The sequence below is a fragment of the Amphiura filiformis genome, chromosome 13, assembly GCF_039555335.1.
Source record: "Amphiura filiformis chromosome 13, Afil_fr2py, whole genome shotgun sequence".
Classification (NCBI taxonomy): Eukaryota; Metazoa; Echinodermata; class Ophiuroidea; order Amphilepidida; family Amphiuridae; genus Amphiura; species Amphiura filiformis.
The window spans coordinates 34,614,840-34,640,541 of NC_092640.1; the positions used below are offsets into that span (position 1 = coordinate 34,614,840).

Consider the following 25,702-nt stretch of genomic DNA (forward strand, 5'->3'; position numbering starts at 1 on the left):
ATCCATGCCCCGATCATCTTCAACTCAAATTAGCCAGGGACATAATAGCAAGAAGCCATGTGTGGTTATTTTGGGAGATTCTATCTCTAGAAGGATTGATGGTAACAGACTCTCAAGAAGTGCCAATGTGATTAACAAGAGTGAGGGTGGACGCAGAGTGGAGCAGGTATGCAAGGATGTTGATTCAAACAGTCGCTTGATTTGCACAGCCAATTCAATAATCGTGCATGTCGGTACTAACAATCTAAAATCGGACTCCCTTGATGTGATTCAGAACAAATTTATGAAACTAAGTGATAAGTTGAAAGCTCATGTTGATAGTAACTGTGAGGTTGCTTTGTCATCAATCATACCAAGGACTGATTTCGCGGCTAAAGTTGATGCAGTCAATGAAATGATACACAGAATCTGTGAGGACAATAAATGGAGTTATATTGATAATGCCGCCGTAACTGATTTAGGGCGTGACAAGTTACACCCAGATAAGAAAGGACTAAGTTTTCTGGCAAGGAACTATCAGGATTTTTTAAGGTGTGCGCATCCTCACCTTTTTCGGCACGGTCACAAGAGACATCAGTGCATGCCTCCGGTGGGCAACCAGTTACCGCCATGGTTGAAACTTCTTATGGGGATGTCACAGGGTGTATAACTTCAGAGACAAATGACTATGCTTTTGATGGTCATAATAACTTTGGAAACCATGATAATATTATCTTAGATTCTTCATCTGTTCATGATTTTGTTGATGGTAGTGTTGGACTTGGTTCTGATATAAATAATGCTGGCTATGCTACATGTAATGTGTATAGAAATGTTACCACTGAAGTCAATGACTCACTTAACCCTATTGTCATCAATTCCATTCATTCATCTCATCATCCTGTCTTAAGTGTGTATAACAATTGTGCACTTGAAGTCACCTCATCTCATCTTACTCATCCATCCATTCATTCTCATTCAAGTGTTGATGATTTTATTGACAAGGGTAACTGTCGTAAATTAAGTATTGATGATAATAATTATTATGAATGTAAAAATAATATCAATGGTGTTGTTGTAAATGAAATTGCATGTTCTGATGATGCAAGTCCTCTTGGCAAAAAATATGACTTTGGTGATCTTGTGAATTGTGCTTCTAACATTGATGCCAATAATGATGATAATGAAACATTTAATGCTATATCATATGTAGATAATGTTAGTTTTGTGAATGTTTCTTCTCAATCAAGTATTAATGATAGTGATATAAATTCTACATTTATAAGAGCAGATGGTAGATTGTTTAACTCTCCTTATATAAATGTGGAGACTAGTGTACATACTCAGAGTCAGACCAGTGTTTCTGTTCATGACAATTTACATTTTCATTTTGATTTGCATGAAAATGTTGGTGATGCTTCTGATTCAAATTGTAGTGATTCTTCTTCTTGTTTCCCATGTGATAATTCAAATGTTTCTAACAGCAGTAATAATGATAATTTACAAGGGGTTGATAATGACTCTGGTGTAACTATTGATTTATCTGATTGTTCCATTGATGATCACCAAGCTAAAAGTAATAATAGTAATTTGTCTATTTTGTATTTTAATGCACGGAGTATAAAGAATAAGATTGTGGATTTTCATGCTCGCGTGGCTTTTGATAAACCAGACATTATTGCTATTACTGAATCTTGGCTTGATGATTCCTTTAATGATGGTGAGGTTTTTCCTGCTGATTATAGTATTTTTCGTAGTGACAGAAATAGGCGTGGGGGTGGAGTTGCTCTAGGCATTAAAAGCAATCTTAATGCTACTTTGAGATCTGAGTTTCTGTCCAAAGATCTGGAAATAGTTTGGGCAGAATTTAATACTGACCAAGGGAAATGTTTGTTTGGTGTATATTATAGGCCTCCATCTGAAAATAAGTGTGGTTTGGAGATTTTGGATGATAACCTTAGCAAAATTCAAGCTTCAAATAGATCTTATAAATTGTGTTCTCTTGTTGGTGATTTTAACATTCATATTGATTGGATTAATGAGCATGCAACAAAGGGCTCTCTGCCAAATAGTCTTCTTGATGTGATGCACTCAAGTGGTTTTACACAAGTTCTTAAAGAGCCTACTTATAAGACTCTAAATGGTATTGATCACTTTCTTGATTTGGTTTTTGTTTCTGATCCATCATTTGTTTTATCTTGTAATTCCACTTATAATTTGCATGGTTGTGACCACTCGGCAGTTAAATGTATTTTGAATATGTCTCCTCTTAAGACTAAGCCAATTAACAAGTCTGTTTACTGTTTAAATAAGGCTGATTTTGATCAAATGAAGTATTTGCTTGTAAATAGTCCCTGGTATTCATGTTTTAATAATAATGTCAATGTTATGTGGAATAAGGCCGAGTCTATTATTATGTCTTGTATAGATAATTCGGTCCCAAAGAAAGTTGTTAAAAGAAATAATTCATTACCTTGGATCAATAAGGATATTAGAAAATTATGTACAAAGAAAAAGATGTTGTATAAAAGATCTAAAGTAAGTAAGTCTCCTGTAGCATTGCAGCAATTTAAGGACTGTAGTAATAAATTGAAAGCTGCAATTAGAAAAAGTCATAAAAATTATACATATGATATGTCTAGAAATGTTAAGTGTAATCCCAAGAAATTTTGGTCATATGTTGCTTCTTCCAAAAAGTGTTCTGATAATACTTGTTTTACTGTTGATAATGATGTAATTACTGATCCAAAAGATATTGCTGATGTATTCAATACTCATTTTTCAAGCAAGTTTGTTGATATGTATGAACCTATTGACCTTGAGTCTTTGCCTGATTCTATTCCTTCACATGGTGCAGCCCCCTTTTCTTTTGAGCCTATAACAGTAAGTGAAGTGGTGGATGTTCTTAAGAATCTTGAGTCATCCAAATCTCCTGGTCCTGATGGCATACTTCCTGTCTTTTTGAAGGTTTGTTGTAATGAACTAGCTCCAGTGTTATGTGATCTGTTCAATGTTTTTATACAGGATGGTCAAGTCCCTAGTGCTTGGAAAGAGGCCAATGTTGTCCCTATCTATAAGGGTTCTGGAAAGCCCAAGGATGATGTGAGTAGTTACCGCCCAGTTTCTTTGACAAGTATTGTGGGCAAGGTTATGGAAAAGTTAGTTTCTTCTCGTATAATGAATTATGTCAATGAAAATGGTATTTTGTCGGATAATCAATTTGGTTTTCGCAGTGGCAGAAATTGTGAGCAAATGTTGTCAAAATTTTTCCATCTGCTTAGTAAATCATTGGATGATCGTAAATGTTGGCTTGTTGATGGTATCTTCTTGGATTTTAGTTCTGCCTTTGATAAAGTCGATCACAATCTTTTGCTTGGTAAACTTCATTCTATGGGAATTAGAGGTCGACTTCTTCAGTGGATTCAAAACTTTTTGTTCATGCGTAAGCAAAGGATTACTTTCAAAGGTGTAGTTTCTGAATGGTGTAATGTAACTTCTGGTGTTCCTCAAGGCTCTGTTCTTGGCCCGATTCTATTTCTTCTGTTTGTAAATGACTTAAATGATGTGGTTTCTTCTTCTCTTTTCCAATTTGCTGATGATAATTCAATTGTCCGTCCTATCTATGGTGATTTAGACCATAACATTCTTCAGCAGGACATTGAAAATATTTTCCAGTGGTCAGTTTGTAATAAACTTCCTTTGAACCTTTCAAAGTGTTCCACCATGCACATGACTAGATCTAAGTCTCCTAAATTCTGCAGTTCTTATACTATGGGAAGTGATGAGCTTAAAGAAGTTGATGAATTCAAGCTGCTTGGAGTTACTTTCAGTAAGGACCTTTCTTTTGACTCTCATATTGGTAATGTTGCTAATAAAATTTCTAAGCTCTCTGGTTTCATAGTTAGATGTACTAGAAATATGACTTCTGATGCTTTACTTAATCTTTACAAATCTCTCATTTTGCCTCATATTGTTTATTGTGTTTGTGTCTGGTCTCCATTTCAAAGGAATCATATTGATAGATTGGAAAAAATCCAGAGGAAAATCACACGTACTTTGTTCTACAAAGATTTTCCTGAAGTTGATTTTGATGATCGTCCTTCATATTCTGAGAGGCTTGTAGATGTTAAATTGATTAAGCTTGAGGATGTTTACAAGTGTCAAAGATTAGACTTGGGATTTAAAATAATCAATGAGATTGTGCCTGCTTCTTTTAGTTCTCTGGTTCAAAGAAGTATTTTAGATAATTCTAGGCTGTTGCACCAAACTGCCAAATCTTCATCTTTCTTTAATTCTGTGTTTGTTTCCCTCCCACGTCTTTGGAATGGGATTCCCTCTGAATTGCATCATGTTAATAATCTTGTTGTATTTAAGTCTGAATGTAAATCTTTTTATTTGAATATGCTTAAATGATCTTGTGGTATTACGTATAGGCCTATATTTGTTTCAAGATTTCATAATGGTTTTATTTTGAGAATTTTTTTTTTTCTGCTATTTTATGTACTTTTGAGTTTTAACTATTTATTCATGTGCAGGATGAGTGGGCACTTATGTGTTTGGACTTTTAGCCCATTCACTCATCCTGAATTACTTGCTTTTGTCATGTTTAAGAAATGTAAAAATGTCAAATGTACTGTTATTTTGTTACTTTTGTATTGCAAGTAATTCAAATAAATATTATTATTATTATAATACGATTGACATGTAGGGGTACATGGCGTTAGTCCGACACGCCGCTAGTCCGACACGCCGCTAGTCCGACACGCCGCTAGTCCGACAACACAAATTCCCTATACAGCCTGTCTCAAAAAAAATTGTGCAAGTAAAAAGCGCCCTCTTTGGCAATTAGAAAATACCATTGTGACATGATGCTTACATCAGCATCAAGAGCGTAGTCTTAGCTCTCAAATGCCGTTTGTTCTGTTCAATTTGCTTGTTTCAATCTCGAGATATGTTTATTTAACAACGAAAGGGTAAAATCACAATTGTGCCACTTTTACTAGGGAAGAGAGATGTATATGTAAAAGTCAATGACAGCTGATGTTGATGCGTCTAATGCACTCCCCCCTTCGGGGCTCGTGCATTAGACGCATTATTCGCATCAACATCAGCGCGCGTGCATTATTTTGTCTAATTTCTCTCCCAAAAATTAACATAAACCTATAAGGTCCGTATGCACAAAATAGTTAGACCGGGTCTAAAGTTAGACCTGGTCTAAGTGGAATTTAGTACCATGAGAAAGGACATTTTCCTTTTCATTTGCTAAAGTTATTTTGTATTATTTTTGAACGTTGCATTAAAATCTTTAGAATTTACTAGCTACTTTAGGAAGGAAATAAGAGTAAAGGACCATTCGTGATGGAACTTAATTCCAGTTAGACCAGGTCTAACTTTATACCCTGCCTAACTCTTTTGTGCATACGGACCTTAGTGTGCAATATTTCTTTGTCTTTTAACATGTCTTGAGTGACTAAGAGAACAGTATTTACCATGAAAAAATAATTGACGTGAACATTTAATTTTACAGCAGAATGTGAAACATTTATTTATCTTCTAGTAAAACAGTAAAAAAATGTTTGTATTGTGTAATTGATGCATTCTTTTGATTTCACGAAGGAACTCTTGATAAACTTGATGCTATCACTGATTTACATGTAAAGCCCTCTTCTCTAGTAAAAGTGGCACAATTGTGATTTTACCCTTTCGTCATTAACTAAGCATATCTCGAGATTAAAACAAGCAAATTGAACAGAACAAACGGCATTTGAGAGCTGAGACTTTGCCCCTGACGTTGATGTAAGCATCATGTCACAACGGTATTTTCTAATTGCCAAAGAGGGCGCTTTTCACTTGCACAATTTTTTTTTTGAGACAGGCTGTACTTAGAGGTGCGTCAGTCCGAAAATGAAAAGCACGGCGCTAGTCCGAAAAAAAGCATGCGCTAGTCCGAAAATGAAAACCACTGCAACAGTCCGACACGCCGCTAGTCCGAAATTTAATTATGAAAACCACGCCGCTAGTCCGACAAAAATTCGGACTAGCGGCGTGGTTTACATATTTTTTAAAAAACACGCCGCTAGTCCGAATCTGAAAAGCACTTTTTCAGTCCGACACGCCGCTAGTCCGAATCTGAAATACACTGCGCTAGTCCGAATCTGGAAAATACTCCTTCAGTCCGACACTGCGCTAGTCCGAATCTGAAAAACACGGCTCTAGTCCGAAACTAAAAACCATAGCGCTAGTCCGAAACTGAAAAGCAATGCGCTAGTCCGAAATTGAAAACCACTGCGCTGTCCGAATCTGTAAACCACTGCGCTGGTCCGAATCAGAGAAACACTGCGCTGGTCCGAATATTCGGACTGGCGCAGTGTTTCGCAGATTCGACTAGCGCAGTGGTTTTCAATTCGGACTAGCGCAGTGTTTCACAAATTCGGACTAGCGCAGTGGTTTTCAATTTCGGACTAGCGCCGTGCTATTTAGACTTAAGCATATATGATTAACTGTCTTTAAGCTTCAGTTTAATGTAGGTATTTGCATGTTTTTTTTTTTGTTTTTATTACTTAAGGGATCTAGAATGAGCGTTTATGGCGTTTCGACAGTATTTTTTGTGGGACATGAGAGCACCTCAAACGTATCGAATTGCATTCTGAATACGAAGCATGTCTTTCTGATATCAAATAATTTTCATTTTTGAAATTCACGGTATAATACAAATTTTATGACAAATTATTTAAATTTGATATTTTTCACATTTTTGAGATATAACAGTCCTCGAAGTAAATTTTATAAATTTAATGATATAGTCTTAAAGTGTATGCAGCTTGGAGGAAAAGCCGACGATCAATTGACAATTTTGACCTTTCATATTGAAGATATGGATTTTTTTTTGTGTGTTTTGGGGAAAAAAATCCATATCTTCAATACGAAAGGTCAATATTTTCAATTGATCGTCGGCTTTTCATCCCACCTACATACACTTCAAATATAAATCAGTGGTTTTCAATTTCGGACTAGCGCCGTGCTATTTAGACTTAAGCATATATGATTAACTGTCTTTAAGCTTCAGTTTAATGTAGGTATTTGCATGTTTTTTTTTAATGTATTTATTACTTAAGGGATCTAGAATGAGCGTTTATGGCGTTTCAACAGTATTTTTTGTGGAACATGAGAGCACCTCAAACGTATCGAATTGCATTCTGAATACGAAGCATGTCTTTCTGATATCAAATAATTTGCATTTTTTGAAATTCACGGTATAATACAAATTTTATGACAAATTATTAAAATTTGATATTTTTCAAATTTTTGATATATAACAGTCCTCGAAATAAATTTTATAAATCTAATGATATATTCTTAAAGTGTATGTAGCTGGGAGGAAAAGCCGACGATCAATTGAAAATTTTGACCTTTTATATTGAAGATATGGATTTTTCCCAAAAAATCCATATCTTCAATAGGAAAGGTTGTCGAGAAATAAATTTTGCTGGTATATCATGGCCGGATTTACCCTTTGCTGGCCCCTGCGCAACATGATTGCCACCCATCTTCAGTGGCGTACCGTGGCCGCTCCTACCCCGGGGCTGAAGGAAATTCAATTTAGCCGCCCTTCCTCAACAGCCCGAAAAGGTTGACCAATTTTTTTTTTTTTCTTTCGGTGGTTTGAAAAAGTGAAGGGGGGGTGGTTGTCGAGAAATAAATTTTGCTGGTATATCATGGCCGGATTTACCCTTTGCTGGCCCCTGCGCAACATGATTGCCACCCATCTTCAGTGGCGTACCGTGGCCGCTACCCCGGGGGCTGAAGGAAATTCAATTTAGCCGCCCTTCCTCAACAGCCCGAAAAGGTTGACCCAATTTTTTTTTTTCGGTGGTTTGAAAAAGAAAAAAAAAAAAAAAAAAAGGGATTATAAGCGCTAGCGTCCTAAAAGCAACAAATTTTGATGTATAGTACCATTTTTTCAAAATATTTGATACTTTTCAAATTTTTTCCGACCTTTTTTCTTTACTAATTCTTTTTGCCGCCCCTTCTTCTTCCACTGCCCCTTCTTTTTCACCGCCGCTCTTCTTCTTCCGCTGCCCCTTCTTCCAAAGCGCCCCCCCCCTCCCCCAAAAAAACGCGCATGCATCTTCGGATAGAAGACTTCCCTTTTTGCTATTTCAGTGCTAAAATTAAAGGGGGATGTACCGGAGCCACAGAGCCAGTTAGTTCCCTAATCATCCCACGCATCTGCTACTAAAAGAACCTGGGACAAATGCGCAAGTGCAATTTCGATGCTAAAATGGACACAATTGTCCTAAATGAACAATCGTGCCAGATGAAAATGCATAGGCCTTTTACAACTACCTTTGGTTAATTTAGTCCCGGTATTTTGATCCAGCTCACGAGTTTTATACTTATTCCAGGCATCATATTATGATTTAGATAATAGAAAGGATGGAATTATAACTCTCATTTTTCAAATTCGTGATCGTGTTCAAGTTTGAGATGAAAAAAAGAAGGACCCTTTTTCAACGGGGCGTCTCGCAGATACTCACAGAATGGGTTTGCCGAGATAAATGTGCACGAAGCGCGTGGCAATTGGCACTTTAATACTAAATGTTCCAAAATTGGCTGCATTTTGGGTCTAAAATAGACCAAAAGGAAGATGCAAATCGTAAATTTTGTCACGACATTTCTGTCGATTGAGCAGGGTAGGGGACTTGCCACCCTACCCTATGGTCAGTGGCGTAGATTTCTTTTTAACTTTGGGGAACGGAGGTTGGAAAGTATAGTGAAGCACCTAATGATGACAAAATCAATTTATGGTACAAATGCGCGCAAACTAAACTAAATTGGTGACGTATGGTACAAAAGTGGAATAAATTCGGAAATTGGAACTTCTTTAATTCTGTACTTGGATTAAATATAGGTTCCCAAAACTATATGGTGTATATCGCTCATGATGACTGTTACTTACGATAAATACAAGTTTTTACTTTTGTCTTTCAAAACAAATATGCATTAGCGATTTTGAATACTTGATTATGTAATGACATTAGCATAAACACAATGGCGTATGGACAGATTTATGGTTAAAAGTAGTCAAGAAAATCTCACGCCAAAATTGAGGTATTGTTACATAATTCAAAATATTTCGAGAATAAAAGTATGGAATCTGGCGCGATTTTGCAACTTTGTAGACCTATAACATAGGGTTGAGGCTATACTCTTTTTAGACCTATACCATTTGTATTAAAAATAAAGGAATCATGTTGAATATCTTCGATTTTAGTAGGGTTTTTTTACCTGTTGTTCTTTACATAATAAGAGATAGCAAGATTAATCGAAAATCTTTCTATATGCTGGCTGCTCCGATTAAAGAATAAAATTTGTTCATCCTAACTACCCAGAAAACTAAATAATTTTCAACCACCTTAGTAAACGCTCTGGTAACGCATGGTTGTAACATATATATTAAATGCGCCCTCTGTTGTTGTATCTATGTCAGTTTTGAAACCAACAATACTCAAATTTGCAAATAGCACATTTGAGATAAGGTGAATATATTTTTGCTATCTTCACACTTTGGGGATCTGCCCAGAGGTGAACTACAGAAGTGAAAATCGAATCACGTCCCTAATAATCGTCTTCTTGAAAATCTATCTTGTGTTTGTGAGCTGCGAGTGGGCTTTGAAGCGCATGATCGAGGGGCGGTCAATAAGTTTGTCGAACAAAGTACAGATTACTTAAATTAACACCCACTAAATTCTTTGCATCTCACTTTACTTTTTAGCATGATCATTGCATAACTTAATGAACCTTTCCCTACTACCCTTGAGAACTTGAGAACTTTCTGCCAGTAAACTGAGAGTTTGCTGATTGTTCCATCAGCAAATCTGCACTGTGAAGGCTCACCAACAATGATCACAATAAAGGTCTCTTTTCTTGTTCATTAGGCCTAAGGTATCTCTTCTTTGCTTTTTACGGACCCTCCGAGGTCTCTTTTTTTTTTTTTTTTATGGGTCCATTAAGGTATCTTTTCTTTGCTTTTTAAGCTTTTTTACATACTCACTAAGGTCTCTTTTCTTTCCTTTACGTGCCTATGGTATCTTTTCTTTGCTCTTTACGGGCCCACTTCCATACTGTCTCTTTTCTTTGCCTTTACGGGTCTATTATAAGGTCTGTTTTCTTTGATCTTTTACGGCCCATAAAAAGCAAATTTAGTGGGCCCGTAAAAAACAAAGAAAGGAGACGTGCATTTAAAAAAACCAAGCCTTTGAAGTACACACTCTAATAAGTAAGTTCCACTTGAATTTACTGTTTGCTTTTGCCAAAATGATCATCCTCGATATATTAGTAATGAAATCTTCGAGAAATCGGAGGAGTGCAGCTTAATCGTGGGAACACAAAATACAACTTTTCGCGCGATTCGCGTGCATTGTGCCCTATTATTTGACCATTTACCTTAAAATTGGCAATTTTCCCTCGCTCCGCACGGAGTTTGTTTCGCGCGTATTTGACCAGGTCAACGGTTCATACTTGGATCATTTTAGCTTCAAATTGGCTTAAAATTGGCAAATTTTGGCACTTTGCGTGGAAGTTATTAAGGGAGCAAAATGCCACTTTCAAATTGCAAATTTGTGCGCGCTTAACGCGCATTTGTCTCCTTCAATGTTCTTATTTGATTATTGGCAGCTAAACATGCTACTTTCGCTCCGCTTCAACATATGTTCAAGGATTTTACACCAACCTCCCTCCCTCATGTCACAAAGAATTTACACCACTGCTACCCCTACCCCCCCCCACCCGCACGCACACACGTATGGTCCTGCACCGTCATCACTGATCAAAGTACGTTCACATTGCCCAGGACCTGTAATGGCTCTCGGCGTCACTGTCTACGGGCCCCACCGACCCAGGTTTTGAACAAATTGGGAAATGCATTTTTCCTGTACAAAATGAATGCCGAACCATTTTTTTTTATTTGATTTTCTCAAATTATTATTTGCAGATGATGGTGATTTTTGGGTCATTTCTAAAAATAAATAAAAAAAAGCCCGACCGATGGATGGATGAGGCGCAGCCGATTATTTAAACGTTTTTACTGCCAAGGATACAATATTTGTGTGTAAAGGATAATGCTGCACCCTTTATTTCTATTCTATTACCACAAAATCGTGCGATTTAAAGAGAAAATATCACGTTTTGCCCAAATATTTGAAGCAAATAATATACTGCATCGCGCTTGGGGACATTCGGTGTGCGCAAAATGTACACCATATGGGGTCATAAGGTGAGATGCGGACCGTTTGGATCTAAATCCGGGGGGCATTGGGTGAGAATAAATTATGACCTCTTTTAAAATGGGGTCTTTGGGTGAGAGCCAAATGAAGCCTCGAAAATTGAATTTAGTTCTAAATGGCTTTGTTATATCCAAAGAAGTAACAAAATCAGTGATAGATGACTTGTTAATGTTCAAATGGAAATCTTTGGGTGACAGATCGAAAGGAAAAATATGGGGTCTTTGAGTGACAGAGCATGTGCTCATAAAAATATGTGGTCCTTGGGTTACAGCCCTACATACGCGTCACCTCCAAATTGGGAGTTCCCCCTGGTCCTTAAGAAGTCGAGAAACCAAAATACTCTCAAACAAACTGGGGACTGGTATAGTACATGTGAACTACTTCATGAGGTCATTTTTGAGGTCCCCACTTTTAAAAGGTCTTTTTCTCTCTCACACTCCCTTGCCAAACCGCAGAAGTGGGGACATGGCCAAAATTCGGGTCCCCAGAACGCGCTAACCATACGTCCTAGCATTATGTTCATGCCACTAGTCGATAGAGCGCCCCCTATTTCTATTTGACATACGCCCACAGAATTAATTATGTGCATACGCCACTCTTACCCCCGATATATGCTTCCTTAAAAATTGAGAGACCAAAATGCTCTCACAAAAACTGGGGACTAGTGCTTTTGACCCACACAATGGGGTCATTTTTGGGGGTCCCCACTTTTTAAAAACCCTCTCAACTCCATACCCTACACCCCCCCCTTCTCTCTCTCTTTGACGACTTGGGCTAGCAACAAAACATATTCAGATGTTATGTCTCAAAGTCCATGCGAAATGAGGTTCTTTTTTTAGATTTTCATTTTCTAAGAACTTTTATATAAACTAAATTTTCAATTCAGATATCATTTTCGAGTGTTCAAAAGTACACAGCAAAAAATTGCGGTTGATTTACACAATACAAATATCAATTGTGTTAAACCTAAAGACCAATTCAGTGATCCCAGCGCATGTGTAAAAAATAAAATTGTTTATAAATTGCTTAAAAGTGAAGGATAACTCATTCAAATTGTCATTTGGTATTTTTGAAATGACAAATTTGGCAAAAAACGAAGAAAACAGCAGTGCTGACGAAATTGAAGCCCTATTCAAATACATGTAGCTAAATTACAGATTCGTTAAATACACAGCTTTCGGCTGAACCACTCGCAGGCTATGTTAGCACATCTATGACAATGACAAAGATACCAAAATCTGAATTTTAATGATTTTTACGATCGTCCGGATGAGCAAATCACTGAATGGGCCTTTAACAGTGCGAGTATCGAGCCAAGTAACTTTTTTCCAAATTTGTCTCAGAATTTTATGATTTTACGTCAAAAAACTATAGGGGGCCTATAAAAAAAGGAAATAAAATATTTTTCCGTTTCAGCTGACATGGACGCGCTAAGAAAAACGAACGCGCGCGACGGCTTTGAGACATAACAATTTTTAAGCCTTCTCGCAAAATTATGTCCGCTGCGCCGGTCACGTCACCAACATTACTAACATCGTTTGCAACTGGGTGTTGAGACTAGTCGATGTCCCTGAATTATGATACTTTAGACAGGATGTCGATTTCAAACACAAGCATGATAGCCGACAATTGCCATTCGTCATTTTGATGCACATGAACGCATAATGGTTGCTGATTTGCCATTTTCATGAAGATATTAATTGATGTTAAGAGTAGGCCTAAACGTTTTTTGAACATCTTTTACAAGTGCATAACTTCAAAATTCAAACATTCTCAGTACTCAGTACGTGCAGAATATTTTAAAAAAATACGAGAAATGTCAGTTACCGTTCAGTTATGTTCAATGCCATTTTGTCCAAAAAGCAAATGTAACGAATGATTAAATATTAATATAAATTAAACTTTGAATGTTATAACAATTTACAATACTGAACAGTGGTATAAATAAATAAAGCAAATTAGAAACTTAAATAACTTAAATCTAATTATTTTTATGCAATTTTATTAAAATTGAAGGTCCAAACTTGAGTTTAAATGACAAAAAAATTAGTTAAAAAAGAACAATGAAATTGAAAAACCCCTTTGTAATTTAAACACCGATAAACAATGTTTTCAATATTTTGAAACTCTTCTTTATTCATATCAAAAGGTTTCAAACTTGTATCAAAATCGGAACTTTTATTAGCTCAAAAAATCAGAAATCTGCTCTTGTATGTATTGTATGACTTTAACTCTGTGTGGTGTGTGGCTCAATCAATTCTATAGATCTACAATGAGAGAGTGCAAGCTCTTTTCATTAAATGGAATGGAAGATATCTCTAGAGGTGAATTTTATTAATTCAGTTTATTTTTGATCCAGCGCCTAATCATGCTGATGGTGCGTTTACATTTCCACGTGATTTCGTCTGTACAAATGTAATTATTGACCTCATGATGATGCTGTGCCCCCCCCCCCCATAAAAATAAATCATGCGTACTGGCCTGGTTTCATATATCTTGTCTGTTGTTAAAGCCATAATGTATGATTTGCTTTACAGCGACGCCCTCAATTTTACTTGGATTTCCACTCTTTGTATAGTTATAATGCCCAGTGATGTACTAAAATACCACGTAAAAGACTATAGCCTGAAGTGCTTTAATAACAATAAAATTTAAAGGGGCATTTCGTGATCCACAGCCTCATCCCCCACTTTTCTCAAAAAAAAGTTGAGATTTTTATATCACTGGAATACTCTGGCTACATAATGTTTATGTACAAAATATTTCTTGCAGATTAATTCGTTTAGCAAAGATATCGCGAAATTTGAATTTCGTTCTGGTGCACCAGAACGAAATTACAACGTATTGTCTATGGAGCAGTGTAATACACATAATCATGCATAACTCGCAAACGCAAAATCGGAATCAACTGAAATTTTGGGAATATGCTTTTTCGTGGATATGTACTGAAAATGTCATAAAAAGAGGATGCTAGGATCACGAAATACTCCTTTAACTTTTTAGATTAAAACCGGGGAGACCCGGTTTTATTCAGAGTTCACCGATCGAATGCTTGCTAACATGTCCCGTGGATGTCACGTCAGCTTATATGTACACACGTCGAGCGCGATGCTCCGTGCAGTATTACAAGTAGTACACACAAATTATGTAGGCGCTGGAATGAAATCTCAATTTTCTTCACGGTATACCTCATTTGTTTGGCTTGAAATTAAAAGGGGATAATGTGATCAGTGAAAACAAAAATTTAAATAGGGATCTATTCTTTATGCTTATTACTGCTTTAAATCTGGTTTGAAACAAATACCATGTGTTTGTTGATTTTTCTCCAAGTAAAATGTACTGTAGGTCATTGATTTGTATATGTTTTGAGACTAGTAAAAAAAATCTTAGTCCGAATTTGAAAAGCACTTCGCTAGTCCGAATCTGAAAAGCACTTCGCTAGTCCGAATTTAAAAAACACTGCGCTAGTCCGAATCTGAGAAACACTGCTCTAGTCCGAATTTTGGACTAGCGCAGTGTTTTTCATATTCGGACTAGCGCAGTGCTTTTCAGATTCGGACTAGCGCAGTGCTTTTCAGATTCGGACTAGCGCAATGGTTTTCAGTTTCGGACTAGCTGTATGCCTTTTAAATTCGGACTAGCGCAGTGTCGGACTAGCGCCGTGTTTTTCAGTTTCGAACTAGCGCAGTGCTTTTCATATTCGGACTAGCGGAGTGTCGGACTGAAAAAGTGTTTTTCAGATTCGGACTAGCGGAGTGTCGGACTAAAAAAGTGTTTTTCACTAGCGGAGTGTCGGACTAAAAAAGTGTTTTTCAGATTCGGACTAGCGGCGTGTCGGACTAGCGGCGTGTCGGACTAGCGGCGTGTCGGACTAGCGGCGTGTCGGACTGAGCGGTGCACCCCTTCGTGATATACCTTTTGCGTGTGAAAAAGACCGTTTTATATTTGGATAATGTGGATATGCTGCACAGTAACGCATCATGTTGATATCTGCATGAAGTCTACAAATTTGTGAAACTAAGAATGAGACGTCGTAAGAATGACAACGAATTTTAAGTATGTTAGAAAAATGACTTTATTACATACAGAAGACGAGTACAAAAAGAAATAAAGTAGGCCTAATGGCATAAGGTAATACCTATAGGACCTACATAATACTACGGAAGATAAATTTTAACAATGCTTATAATCATGATAGTTAGTGCATTTATAGTGTACAATACATATTGTAAGTTTGAAACATAAAACAACATTTTTGTGATGTTGTGACAGCAGCATAATATGTGTTCCTTATCATTAAATCACCCCACCTTCAGATAATCTGCGTAGATAGCCCGGAGACATCCGTATATATTAGCATATCATTAAATCACTTCGCCTTTCACCTAATCAGCGTTGAGGTTTTCATTACTGATAACGCCCTGGAGACAACCGTATAATTAGCATATCATTAGATTGCTCTACGAGCGTGTTTATAGTGGTGTACGGTATTTATACGGTATCATTATACGCATATGGGATTAGAATGGAATGTGACTTATCCGTTATCTCGGCTGTTTATAGTGGCAATCAATAGCGCTATTCTGAATCCGAGGTGGTTGAACTCAGCGTGTTCGAGGTCACCGCAATGCAATGTGGGAGACACAAATATGGTGCCAGTTTTAAATAGTTTGCCGTCGAAACGATACCGACCATTTATAAAAACATTATTGCTACAGTGCCGTACCATATCTGTAGGTGATGTGTTATTACAGTGACAAATTTGAGCTCGGAGAGTTATATTACCCTGCTCAACTTCCTTGAATAACGGTATCGTTAATCCCTGTCTGTTTATAGTGGCCGTATACGGAAAGAATATACTGCAATATCCATCGATATCGAAGGATATCAGTTCCGTATAATATGTGCGGCAAATAGCGCTATTGGTCTGTTTATAGTGGCGACCAATACCGTATAAGATGTACTTATACGCTAAATACCGGATAATCTGGCTCACTATAAACACGCTCTACGCTAGTACCAATCAGCGTGTTTACTGAGCACTGATATGCATGTTCGCAAAGTATATATTAGATTTTACAATCAATCACGATAAATAACGAAGTTCCAATGTACTTTAATTGGGAGAAAACCTTGACACAAATCTGGCAATTGTACTGTGCAAATATTTATGGCTGCTTCCAACCATATAATATTTTTGTGCAAGATCCGGTATGGGTCAAAAGTGATTCTAGTATTTCCAATAATTATTACTTCTATCAGAAGATCACTGTGAGGTACGGTGTCCAGCTTGTATGTAATGGATCGTTAATGTTATAGTGAGTAATTAGTATAAAAATACCCAATGGAACTGCATCGCACAATATCACTTGTGTCGTTTCAGACTACAAAAATTGTGACGAAAGTTTCATCTCATACTAAACGCCATTAAAGGCCAAAAGTGACAATATAATGGTGCGTACTCGCTGCGGCGAGTACGCCCAAATATCTGTAGATTTGTGACCTTTGAACCGTACCAAAGCAAGATTATCCACCAGAAATACCGGGTAAAAATAATATTATCTTACTAGTTGGCTAATGTTGTATGTATGTAGGGGTGTGTAGGGGTATATGTATGGGCTGGGCTGGGGTGTGTATAAAAGGCTCTGTCAGTTTTTATTCGAATATCACCAAATTCACACGGGAGATCGAGGAAATAACCGGGAATATAAGAGGAGTGTTATAAAATATATTCGGTTGAAATCGGAGGTCAAAGATCAAAATTCAAATTTTAAACTTTGTCCGATTGGGCTTAAACTTCGTGCGTGGAATCTTTTATATAAGGGGAATGTGAAAACAATACAATCGAGGTCATCCAAGGTCAAAGGTCATCATTTTGTCAAATTTTAATCTTGGTGGTTGTAATCCTTGATATGAGGGGAGCATGACTAAAATAAAATCAAGGTCATCTGAGATCAGAGGTCAGCTAGGGACTAAATTTCAAACTTCGCTCGAATGGGCTTACACTTGGTGAAAGTAATTCTTCATTATAAGGGGTGCATGAACAAAATCCAATAATGAGGGGAACATGTCAAAAATAAAGTCGACTTCATCCGAGGTCAAAGGTCATCAGACCAAGGTCATGCATGGCCAAAGGTCATATGGGTTCAATGGGGTCAAACAGACCATTGACATTGATATCCTTCCATTTACAGGTGGATATTATACGAAGATGGTGACTTCAAGGGTCAGCAGTACATCGTTACTGAAGGGTCCTATCCTGAAGCAAAGGACTGGAAAGGTCGCAACGACAAAATAACATCACTGAGGCCAGTAAAAGAAGTAAGCTATACGCTGGCGAAGTTGCGTAATTAATCGGATTAATTACCATAGCAATTGGTGAAAACAATTTTGAACATACCGCGCTGCACTACAAAGCAGGTTACACTCATCACCTGTGTATGTCTGCAATCATAAATCGTGTTCACACGGTCGGATATAAGTCACTTATTACCGGTAATAAGTCACTTTTACCGGTTATAAGTCGCTTATTACCGGTGACGGTGATAACTCACTTATGTCCGAACGTGTGATCACGAGATTGAATACAATACTGGTCTTTTCAAAGATACTAATCTTACAGCTACAAGTGATCAGCATGGTATGGTTCAATGCGGAGGTACAGCGTGAACGTATCAGTGCAGCGCGGTATATTCAAAATTGTTTTCACCTATTGCTATGGTAGTTAATCCGATTATTACGTAACTTCGCTAGCGTATAACAATCACAAAAGCAATCAAGGCTAGTCCGTCTTGCTCGACTAGTTTTGCTCTTTCTAATTCCTAGTCAGTCATGCTCGACTAGTTTGTTCGACTTCAGATACAGGGTGAGTCAAAAAGGTGCAATTGTGCAAAGAATGTATCTTTATTTTATAACAAGGTTGAACTTTTTAGGTTTTAATACGCTATGTGCATGACATATTCATTAGTGACCTTGTGTGAAAAAAAGAAGTAATTAGCACTTACCGTTATCTTTTATGGCACATTTTATAGCGACACCCTATTATAATACTTGTCCACGAGACATCTAAATTTTGAATGTCAGCACACTTTATATGAGATATATTTGGAACAACTGCCATTTTCTTAACCTCATTGGCACTGAAGTAGAATGGAGCACCCAAAGTTGTATTGTCCCTGGTTTTGTTTAAGTAGAAGAAACATTAATTTGTTGTTATTTTGAATTTCATAATTACCTTTACATTAAAAAGAAACAAACAAATTTGCGGGCGGGTTATTCAAATGTAGAAAGGAAATGCGTGCAAATTGAAGTGGTGTGAATTACAAAACATCCAGTAAGTTGGACATATAGCAGGGAACAGCAAAATTGGAGTTGGATTCGGGTGAGGTGTATGAAGGACGTAAGTAATGTTTAAGTTACTTTGAACCCAAGAAGGAATTGAAAGAACGTAAAAAACAACCTTGATTTAAGTTAAAGTCATCCGCATTGAGTGTTCTCATTCAAAATAATACATGGTGCCTCGTGGACAAGAAGTTAAACTGAGTATCGCAGTGAAATGACTCATAAAATGTAAACGGTAGTTGCGATTCACTTTCCCTTTTTTCACAAAAGGCGATTATTGAGTGTGGCATTCAACAATGGGAAACAAGTTCAACTTGGTTCTCGCGTAAATATCGATTCTTTGCCCTGATGCACTTTTTTACTCATCCTGTCTCTCTGATTCACTCTGCATGTAAAAACCAACGGCAATTCTGTTCAGTACGGGAAGAACCGCAGATTCATACCGTAGGTACAAGTCCTTATAAGCCCATGGCGCTGCGGCCCGCGATATTGTGTTTCACACATCATATTTTGCAAATTTTGATTTTTTTGTTCGTTTTTCATAATTTAACACGGACAATGACATAATAAAATACACCTCACTAAAAATAAATCTGAAAGATTAACGGATGTTATCACCAAGTGAAGTCTTCAAACCTCCGAAAAAAGCTTTGATGTGCGCGGGTAGAGCACAACATTTTGGTATTTTATACTATTTAGGTCCTTGATCGGGATAGGAAACTGGATCCTTTCCTCTTTTTTTCCTTGGGCTTCCCGATTTTCTCTTTCATCTCACGTGTCGAGGCCACTTTTCTCTTTCATTTTTGTCAGGGTGACCATCCCCCTCATGGCTACGCTACAATTCATGCTTCCATTTAGGCACAGATAGATAATGGCGGCCCATTCTTAAAACTTACCTTTATCATGGCAAGCCGTTCGTGTCACAACAATGTGCAGCTATTAGTATAGCTGAAGGGCAGTTCATACTTACGTATTTTCAGATTTGTTGCATTAAACATCGCCTGAAGTAAACATTTTCAATTTTACTTATTCAGCCTGCTTTTGCGACAGAAATCCTCAGTATGGAATTCGACATCGCCGCTGGCTTACTGAATACCACTCCTGTTGCTCTTGTTAATCTGTCGCAAACCAACAATACCACCGTTGTTCAAGAAGCTTCATGGAGCACCACCCAGTCTGTAAGCACGACTAGAACCTACGAGTGGCATTGGGAGAACTCCACAGCAGTTGGGGTTGACGCTACCTACACATGTGGCGTACCTATCATTGCCCAGGGAGAAATCACCATGAGCACTGAAAACACTTTCTGTGTTGGAGAAAGCAACGGTGAGGAGAATACGCAGACGGATGAGTGGACCGTTGAGTTGCCAGCAAAAGTACAACCTCAAACCACTCTGACCGTCCAGGCGATGATTCAAGAGGGAAAGATGGATGTGCCATTCAAGGCTATGCTGAAGAGAAACGAGAAGACCTGGGAGGAGCGTGGTACATACTATGGCACCCAGAGCTTCAATTTACATGTAGATTATACAGAAACTCCACTTTAACATGTGTAAGGGGGTGAAAATATGCCCAATGGTACACTCACATCCCATAGACTATTGGTAATTCTGAGCCATGACTAAGGTCAGCAAGTTTGTCCAGATGACCTGATATAACAAAGCGCTACTCAAGCCGTCCATCATTCTTGCTCGACTAACATGACTAATACAATTTTCAGCTTGACTATGTTCTGAAGCATGACGAGTAAAATGAGAACTGTTTGACTAATGTGTAGTTTGACGAGAAAAAATCAGGTTCGGTTTGACGAGCAAAAACCCATCGTGACTATACAAGTCTGACGAGATGGATATGAAACATCCTGGAAGACTGAGCATCACTAGTCCTGACCAGATGTCGAGCCTGTGACGAGCATGCAACGGACTGGGGTCTGTCTACATTTCCAAAAGATAAATGAAATCCCAGATATCAGGTGAATATACTGTAAGTACAAGTTCGGTAGATTAAAGAGCATGTAATTTAGCTTGCTTAGTTGTTTTGTTTTCTTCATGTAGTTAAGCTTACGAAGTAGGTAAGCTTACATGATGTACTTCGCAAGTCATAAGCTGAGTCATGAGCAAAACAAACAAACCATTAGCTAAAATACTTGCTCTGTAACTCCACCAAGCTATTGATATAATTTGTACTTATTGTATACTCAGTTGATTTCTGGGATTTCATTACTCTTATTGGAATTATTTGCCACAATCAGAAATGCTGGACTAATGTCAAAATGTGCTGGACTGCCTGAGATGTTGCAAAGCTCTAATCAAAATTGACACCATTTAGACTAATCGAAATCCCTAGTCAAGCAACATCCATATTAGTCAAGTTACATTTTAGTGTATCCACCTGGTTTGACTAGTTACTTGACTACCTGGCAACTATTCCAGCAATAAAGACCAAGGTGTGAGTCAGAGTTGTATTAGTCAGAACTGGCACCATCTGGACAAATGTTTCATTGGTCAGTATGACCATGGTTTCGGGATGTGAGTGTAATGACCATGACCACACAGAGTGTGAAGTAAAAAGTATGTTATGAGCAATTAAAAAAGTAAACAAAAGTTATTATTAGCTCTCTAACAAATTATTATTACTCTCCTTTATTATCTCTCCTTAAAATAACTAATCATAATAATACTTCCTTAACTTTCTTATACAATTGTATTCATAGCAGGCTAAAGACATATTAAACCATATATTGTGGGAGTGGAGGGTGGGATAACTTCCATTATTATTATTATTGTTATTAGGCTATCTACGCGGTAGGGGCCTGGTACAGGGGTAGGCCTATGTCTGGATGAATCACATTGTCAGAGAATTAATTTCATCCAAATTTAAAAACAAAAGTAGGTATAATGAAATTTGTCTTATTATGCAATCAATCATGTTTGGTTCGGATAGCTGGTAGGTAAACATGAAAATGATCGAATGTTCTTTTTAGTCATCCAGTAGTTGTAAACCAGGTCAGCTGGTCACGTGTCTGAGGAAGTCTGCCTGGGAAGTCTGGTGCTTCCAGACGCAACGTAGCAAAGTTGCAAAAAGCATAAAAAGTTAAGTAAGTTTCAGTATTAGATTTATTTTTAAAAATCTTTTAGCATGAAATATTTGTGTCAGGAAAGCTCTTTAAGCGGAGGCGCCCTATTTAACGTTATCTTTGGACATGGTGTATTTAAGAAAATAACTATTTTATGTCATTGTACATTCATTGCGGTAATAAAAAATATTATAGTTCACACCAACTGTGTCCATGACTGGTCAATACATTTATTTTAAATAGTAAGTAATAATAATATAGCAAGACATAATGAACCCAGCAAACACAAAATTTTCTTAACGTTTAATCAAATAATATTAAAATTTCGGGTTATATAAAGATCATGGATAGGTTTTTAATAAATATTTTTGCAACAATTTCTGTAAAACGTTGTGTGTTTGCTGAGAAGTTCATTTGAATATCGTAGAATTCCATCAAAAAAGTACAAGCAAATATCCCCCTAAACGAGTGTTTTGGTGTTTTGTGGTTTTGTTTTTTTGTAGTTTTTTTTTTATTTTTTATTTTTTTTTATTTTTTTGTTTTTGTTTTTTGACGAAAAAGATAAACGCGGCAGACACCTTCCACAAACACATTACATTATATTGGTCTTACAATAATAACTGTTTGTACAGCCGCCTGTATCAGTAATATAGTTGTTTTGTGGAGGTGTCTGCCTTTTGTCTCTTAATACTCGTTTAGAGGCATATGATTGTTGAACAATACTTTAAAAAGGAATAGTTTGCCACATCTCAGTTGTTGTGTAACTTGTGCAAGAAATTTCGTACCACTATGCTATAGCCTTTTTGGAACGTTTTATCCAATGAATGCGTGCCAAAAGTCTCTTGCCCCTGAATTTGACCTGCCAAAAATTGCTAACTAAATAAATAAATCTGTTTCATGACCGGGTGGCACTCAACCATAGAACCCCTTTTCTGAAGTCGAATACACCCGATGACCCCCTTTTTACAAGTTTTTTAGGTTCAGGTACCCAAAGACCCCCTTTCCCTGAATTGAATATGTCATAAAATAATGAGGAAATTAAATATAAAATTAAACTTGTTAAATCTATTCAACTGGACTCACGGTTTCACACCTTATCCTAGGTGCATCTTCAGGCCGTCTGTTGGTCTGTCGGCAATTGGTCACTGACCAGTGGCGAGATGGTGTTGCCAGAGGTCGTAGATTTAGAGCCAAACTTCTTGGGAATGTTCTTAATAACGGAATTGTAGGCCCCCGCCAAGTTGTGACGCAGGCCGCCTCCCCTGTTGAGTGAAGGCTGTTCTTTCTTAACATAGATCGCTTCTTTTACTCCTCTTTCGTACCACCTGCTATCCAAATGCGTGTATACTGCAGAATCCCCACAACTGGTGCTGGCACGTCTGTGTTGGTACATACGCTTAGCCAAGGTCTGTTTTGTTTCACCGATGAACAAGTCCTGGCAATTGTTGACCTTGCATTCAATGGCATAGACAATGTTGCTCTGTTTGTCTTTGGGTGGCTTGTCTTTTGGGTGAACCAGCTTTTGTCTCAAAGTGTTCGTCGGTTTGAAAGTGACGGGGATATGATGTTGGCTGAAGATCCTACGAAGTTTCTCCGATAGATCTGACACGTATGGGATGGTAATGTTCTTGCGCTGAACCGGCGTGTCGTCGTTTGGCGTGTCGCGAGTGTCAGCGTCGTTGGAAGCACGTTTCTTAGTGGGAAGCGCTTTGTGAAAAGTCCATTGGCGATATCCACACCCACCCAAGGCTGATTTAAGGTGTTTATGCTCCTCCTCTTTCACGATTTCATTAGAAGAGATGGTATCGGCTCTATGGAACAGAGTTCTGATGACCCCAAGCTTGTGTATTAAGGGGTGATGTGAATCGAACAGTAAGTATTGGTCAGTGTGTGTGTCCTTGCGATATACTGACGTTTCAATTTTGCCGTCACTTTGAACGTGGACCGAGCAATCCAAAAAAGCAAGTTTTCCTTCCTTGATGGTCTCTTGGGTGAACTTGATGTGTTCATTCACTTGGTTAATGTGTTCAAAGAAGGGGGACAGCTGGTCTTTGTTTATCTTCACCCAGGTATCGTCGACGTAACGATACCAGTGCGTCGGTGGCGTACCGGTGAATGAATCTAAGGCTGTGCGTTCAAATTGTTCCATAAACAGATTCACCACGATTGGAGATACTGGCGAACCCATCGCGCAACCATGGCGCTGTCTATAAAATTTGCCATCATAGACAAAATAGGTAGTGTTCAAGCACAGTTCCAGTAATCCGCACACTTGCGATGCACTCAGTTCAGTCCTATCCTTCCAGGTGTTATCCTTCGCTAACCGATCGCGTACTACGTCTACCGCTTCCTTAGGTGGTACACAGGTAAAGAGTGCCGACACATCATATGAAGTTATAGTTTCCTCGTCATTTAACTGTATGTCCTGAATTTTATTGACAAAATCCTGCGAATTGATGATATGATGCTCAGACTTCCCAACCAGAGGGCCGATTACATAGGCGACATGTTTGGCTATATTATATGTAACAGAATCCACACTACTAACAATCGGTCTCAGTGGAGCATGTACTTTGTGAATTTTGGGAAGACCATAAAATTTGTCTCCTGTTCAGTTGTGTATTCGACTTCAGAAAAAATCTACGACCTCTGGCAACACCATCTCGCCACTGGTCAGTGACCAATTGCCGACAGACCAACAGACGGCCTGAAGATGCACCTAGGATAAGGTGTGAAACCGTTGCCTCTCAAAACCGTGAGTCCAGTTGAATAGATTTAACAAGTTTAATTTTATATTTGATTATACCTGGATGAATGACAACCTTCACAAACGAATGAGGAAATTACAAATTCTTTTATTTCGACAAAATTTGTATTGTATTGTAAATTTGGAAAATTTTGAAAATAGTTGGATTTTGCTCAATATTTTTGAAATTTTCTACCCGATGACCCGTCTTTTTAAAAGTCAAAACTTTTTCTGAATTCGAATACACAACTGATCCGGAGACAAGTCAGTACGTTCGTGCAAACTCGTATCTTGTCTCAACACTTCGCGTATCGCTTTCACCGCATCAACCGGGGGGATACTGGACTCTACCTCGCCAAATGACGTCACAGGGTGACGTCATCGGGTCTCAAGGTGTATAACATCACAACCCAGCTGAAGGTCAGTGGTACTGGCAGAGCCCTGACACTGAATAATTTGCATGGCAAAATGACCCGTCACCTCCGCAGCCAATTTGGTTTCGCTCCATCGAAATCAAGCCAGGAATAATAGACAAAGGGATAGGCATCCTAGTCTGCTGCCCTCTTTTGAAATATGTATCCTAGGTCTCACAATAGGCGGATTAGCGGCCATTTTGTCTTCGACATGATTTTATTCACATGTCCTTATATTTTAGTACACAAATATACAAGTTAACAGGTTTACAATTTTAAAATTGTATTTTGAGTATACAATATATTCTGTAGTAAATAGATCAAATGACGATGATTGTTAAGGTATTATATGCTTGATAGAATTAAACTGTTTGACCAGCTAGTATTCTCCTCCGCCGTCAGTGTGATTCCAGTCACTCCACGTACCGTGTTGCGAAGGTGGAGGAGTCTAAAGCTGTATTGACGAACACGCATGCGTTAAAAATGATGTAGCCTAGGTCGAACAATAGCGTGACGTAGTTTCCGGCATTGTTCCTATGCACTTTCACCCTCCTGCTTTCCTGGAGTCCATAATGACTTAGGTTACGCTCTCAGCCAGAGTCCGACGCTGCATTGTACTAGAAATACATTTTCTGTGAAATCGCTATAGAGCCAACCGGGAACACGTATTCAATTTATAAATATAGCATTAAATTAGTATCACCCTTGTGGCCCCGTGCAGTGGAAAACCTTAATTCTTTCATTAAAAGGAAACGAAAATTAAAAAAACACGGATCTACCTGTGCACCTATAAAATGGGCACAGCAATTTGTCTCAAATATGAATGAATTTTAAAAAACATACGGGATATGATGAACATTGA

The 25,702-nt window shown here is 37.9% G+C and overlaps 2 protein-coding genes across 2 annotated transcripts in view; one reads left to right on the forward strand and one right to left on the reverse strand.

The window, feature by feature from the left end:
• Positions 1-20,152, forward strand: part of LOC140167604 (beta-crystallin B2-like) — a 33,038-nt gene extending 12,886 nt beyond the window's left edge. Inside the window, exons 5-6 of the mRNA XM_072190902.1 lie at positions 17,459-17,585; positions 19,640-20,152. Of these exons, the coding sequence (XP_072047003.1) occupies positions 17,459-17,585; positions 19,640-20,152 (640 nt within the window). The remainder of the gene's footprint in view (positions 1-17,458; positions 17,586-19,639) is intronic.
• Positions 20,153-20,286: 134 nt separating this feature from the next.
• Positions 20,287-23,869, reverse strand: LOC140167605 (uncharacterized). Its single transcript, XM_072190904.1, has 2 exons — positions 23,030-23,869; positions 20,287-20,337 (listed from the first exon to the last, which is right to left on the reverse strand). The coding sequence occupies exons 1-2, from the start codon at positions 23,867-23,869 to the stop codon at positions 20,287-20,289; spliced, it is 891 nt and encodes a 296-aa protein (XP_072047005.1).
• Between the last annotated feature and the right edge of the window lie 1,833 nt (positions 23,870-25,702).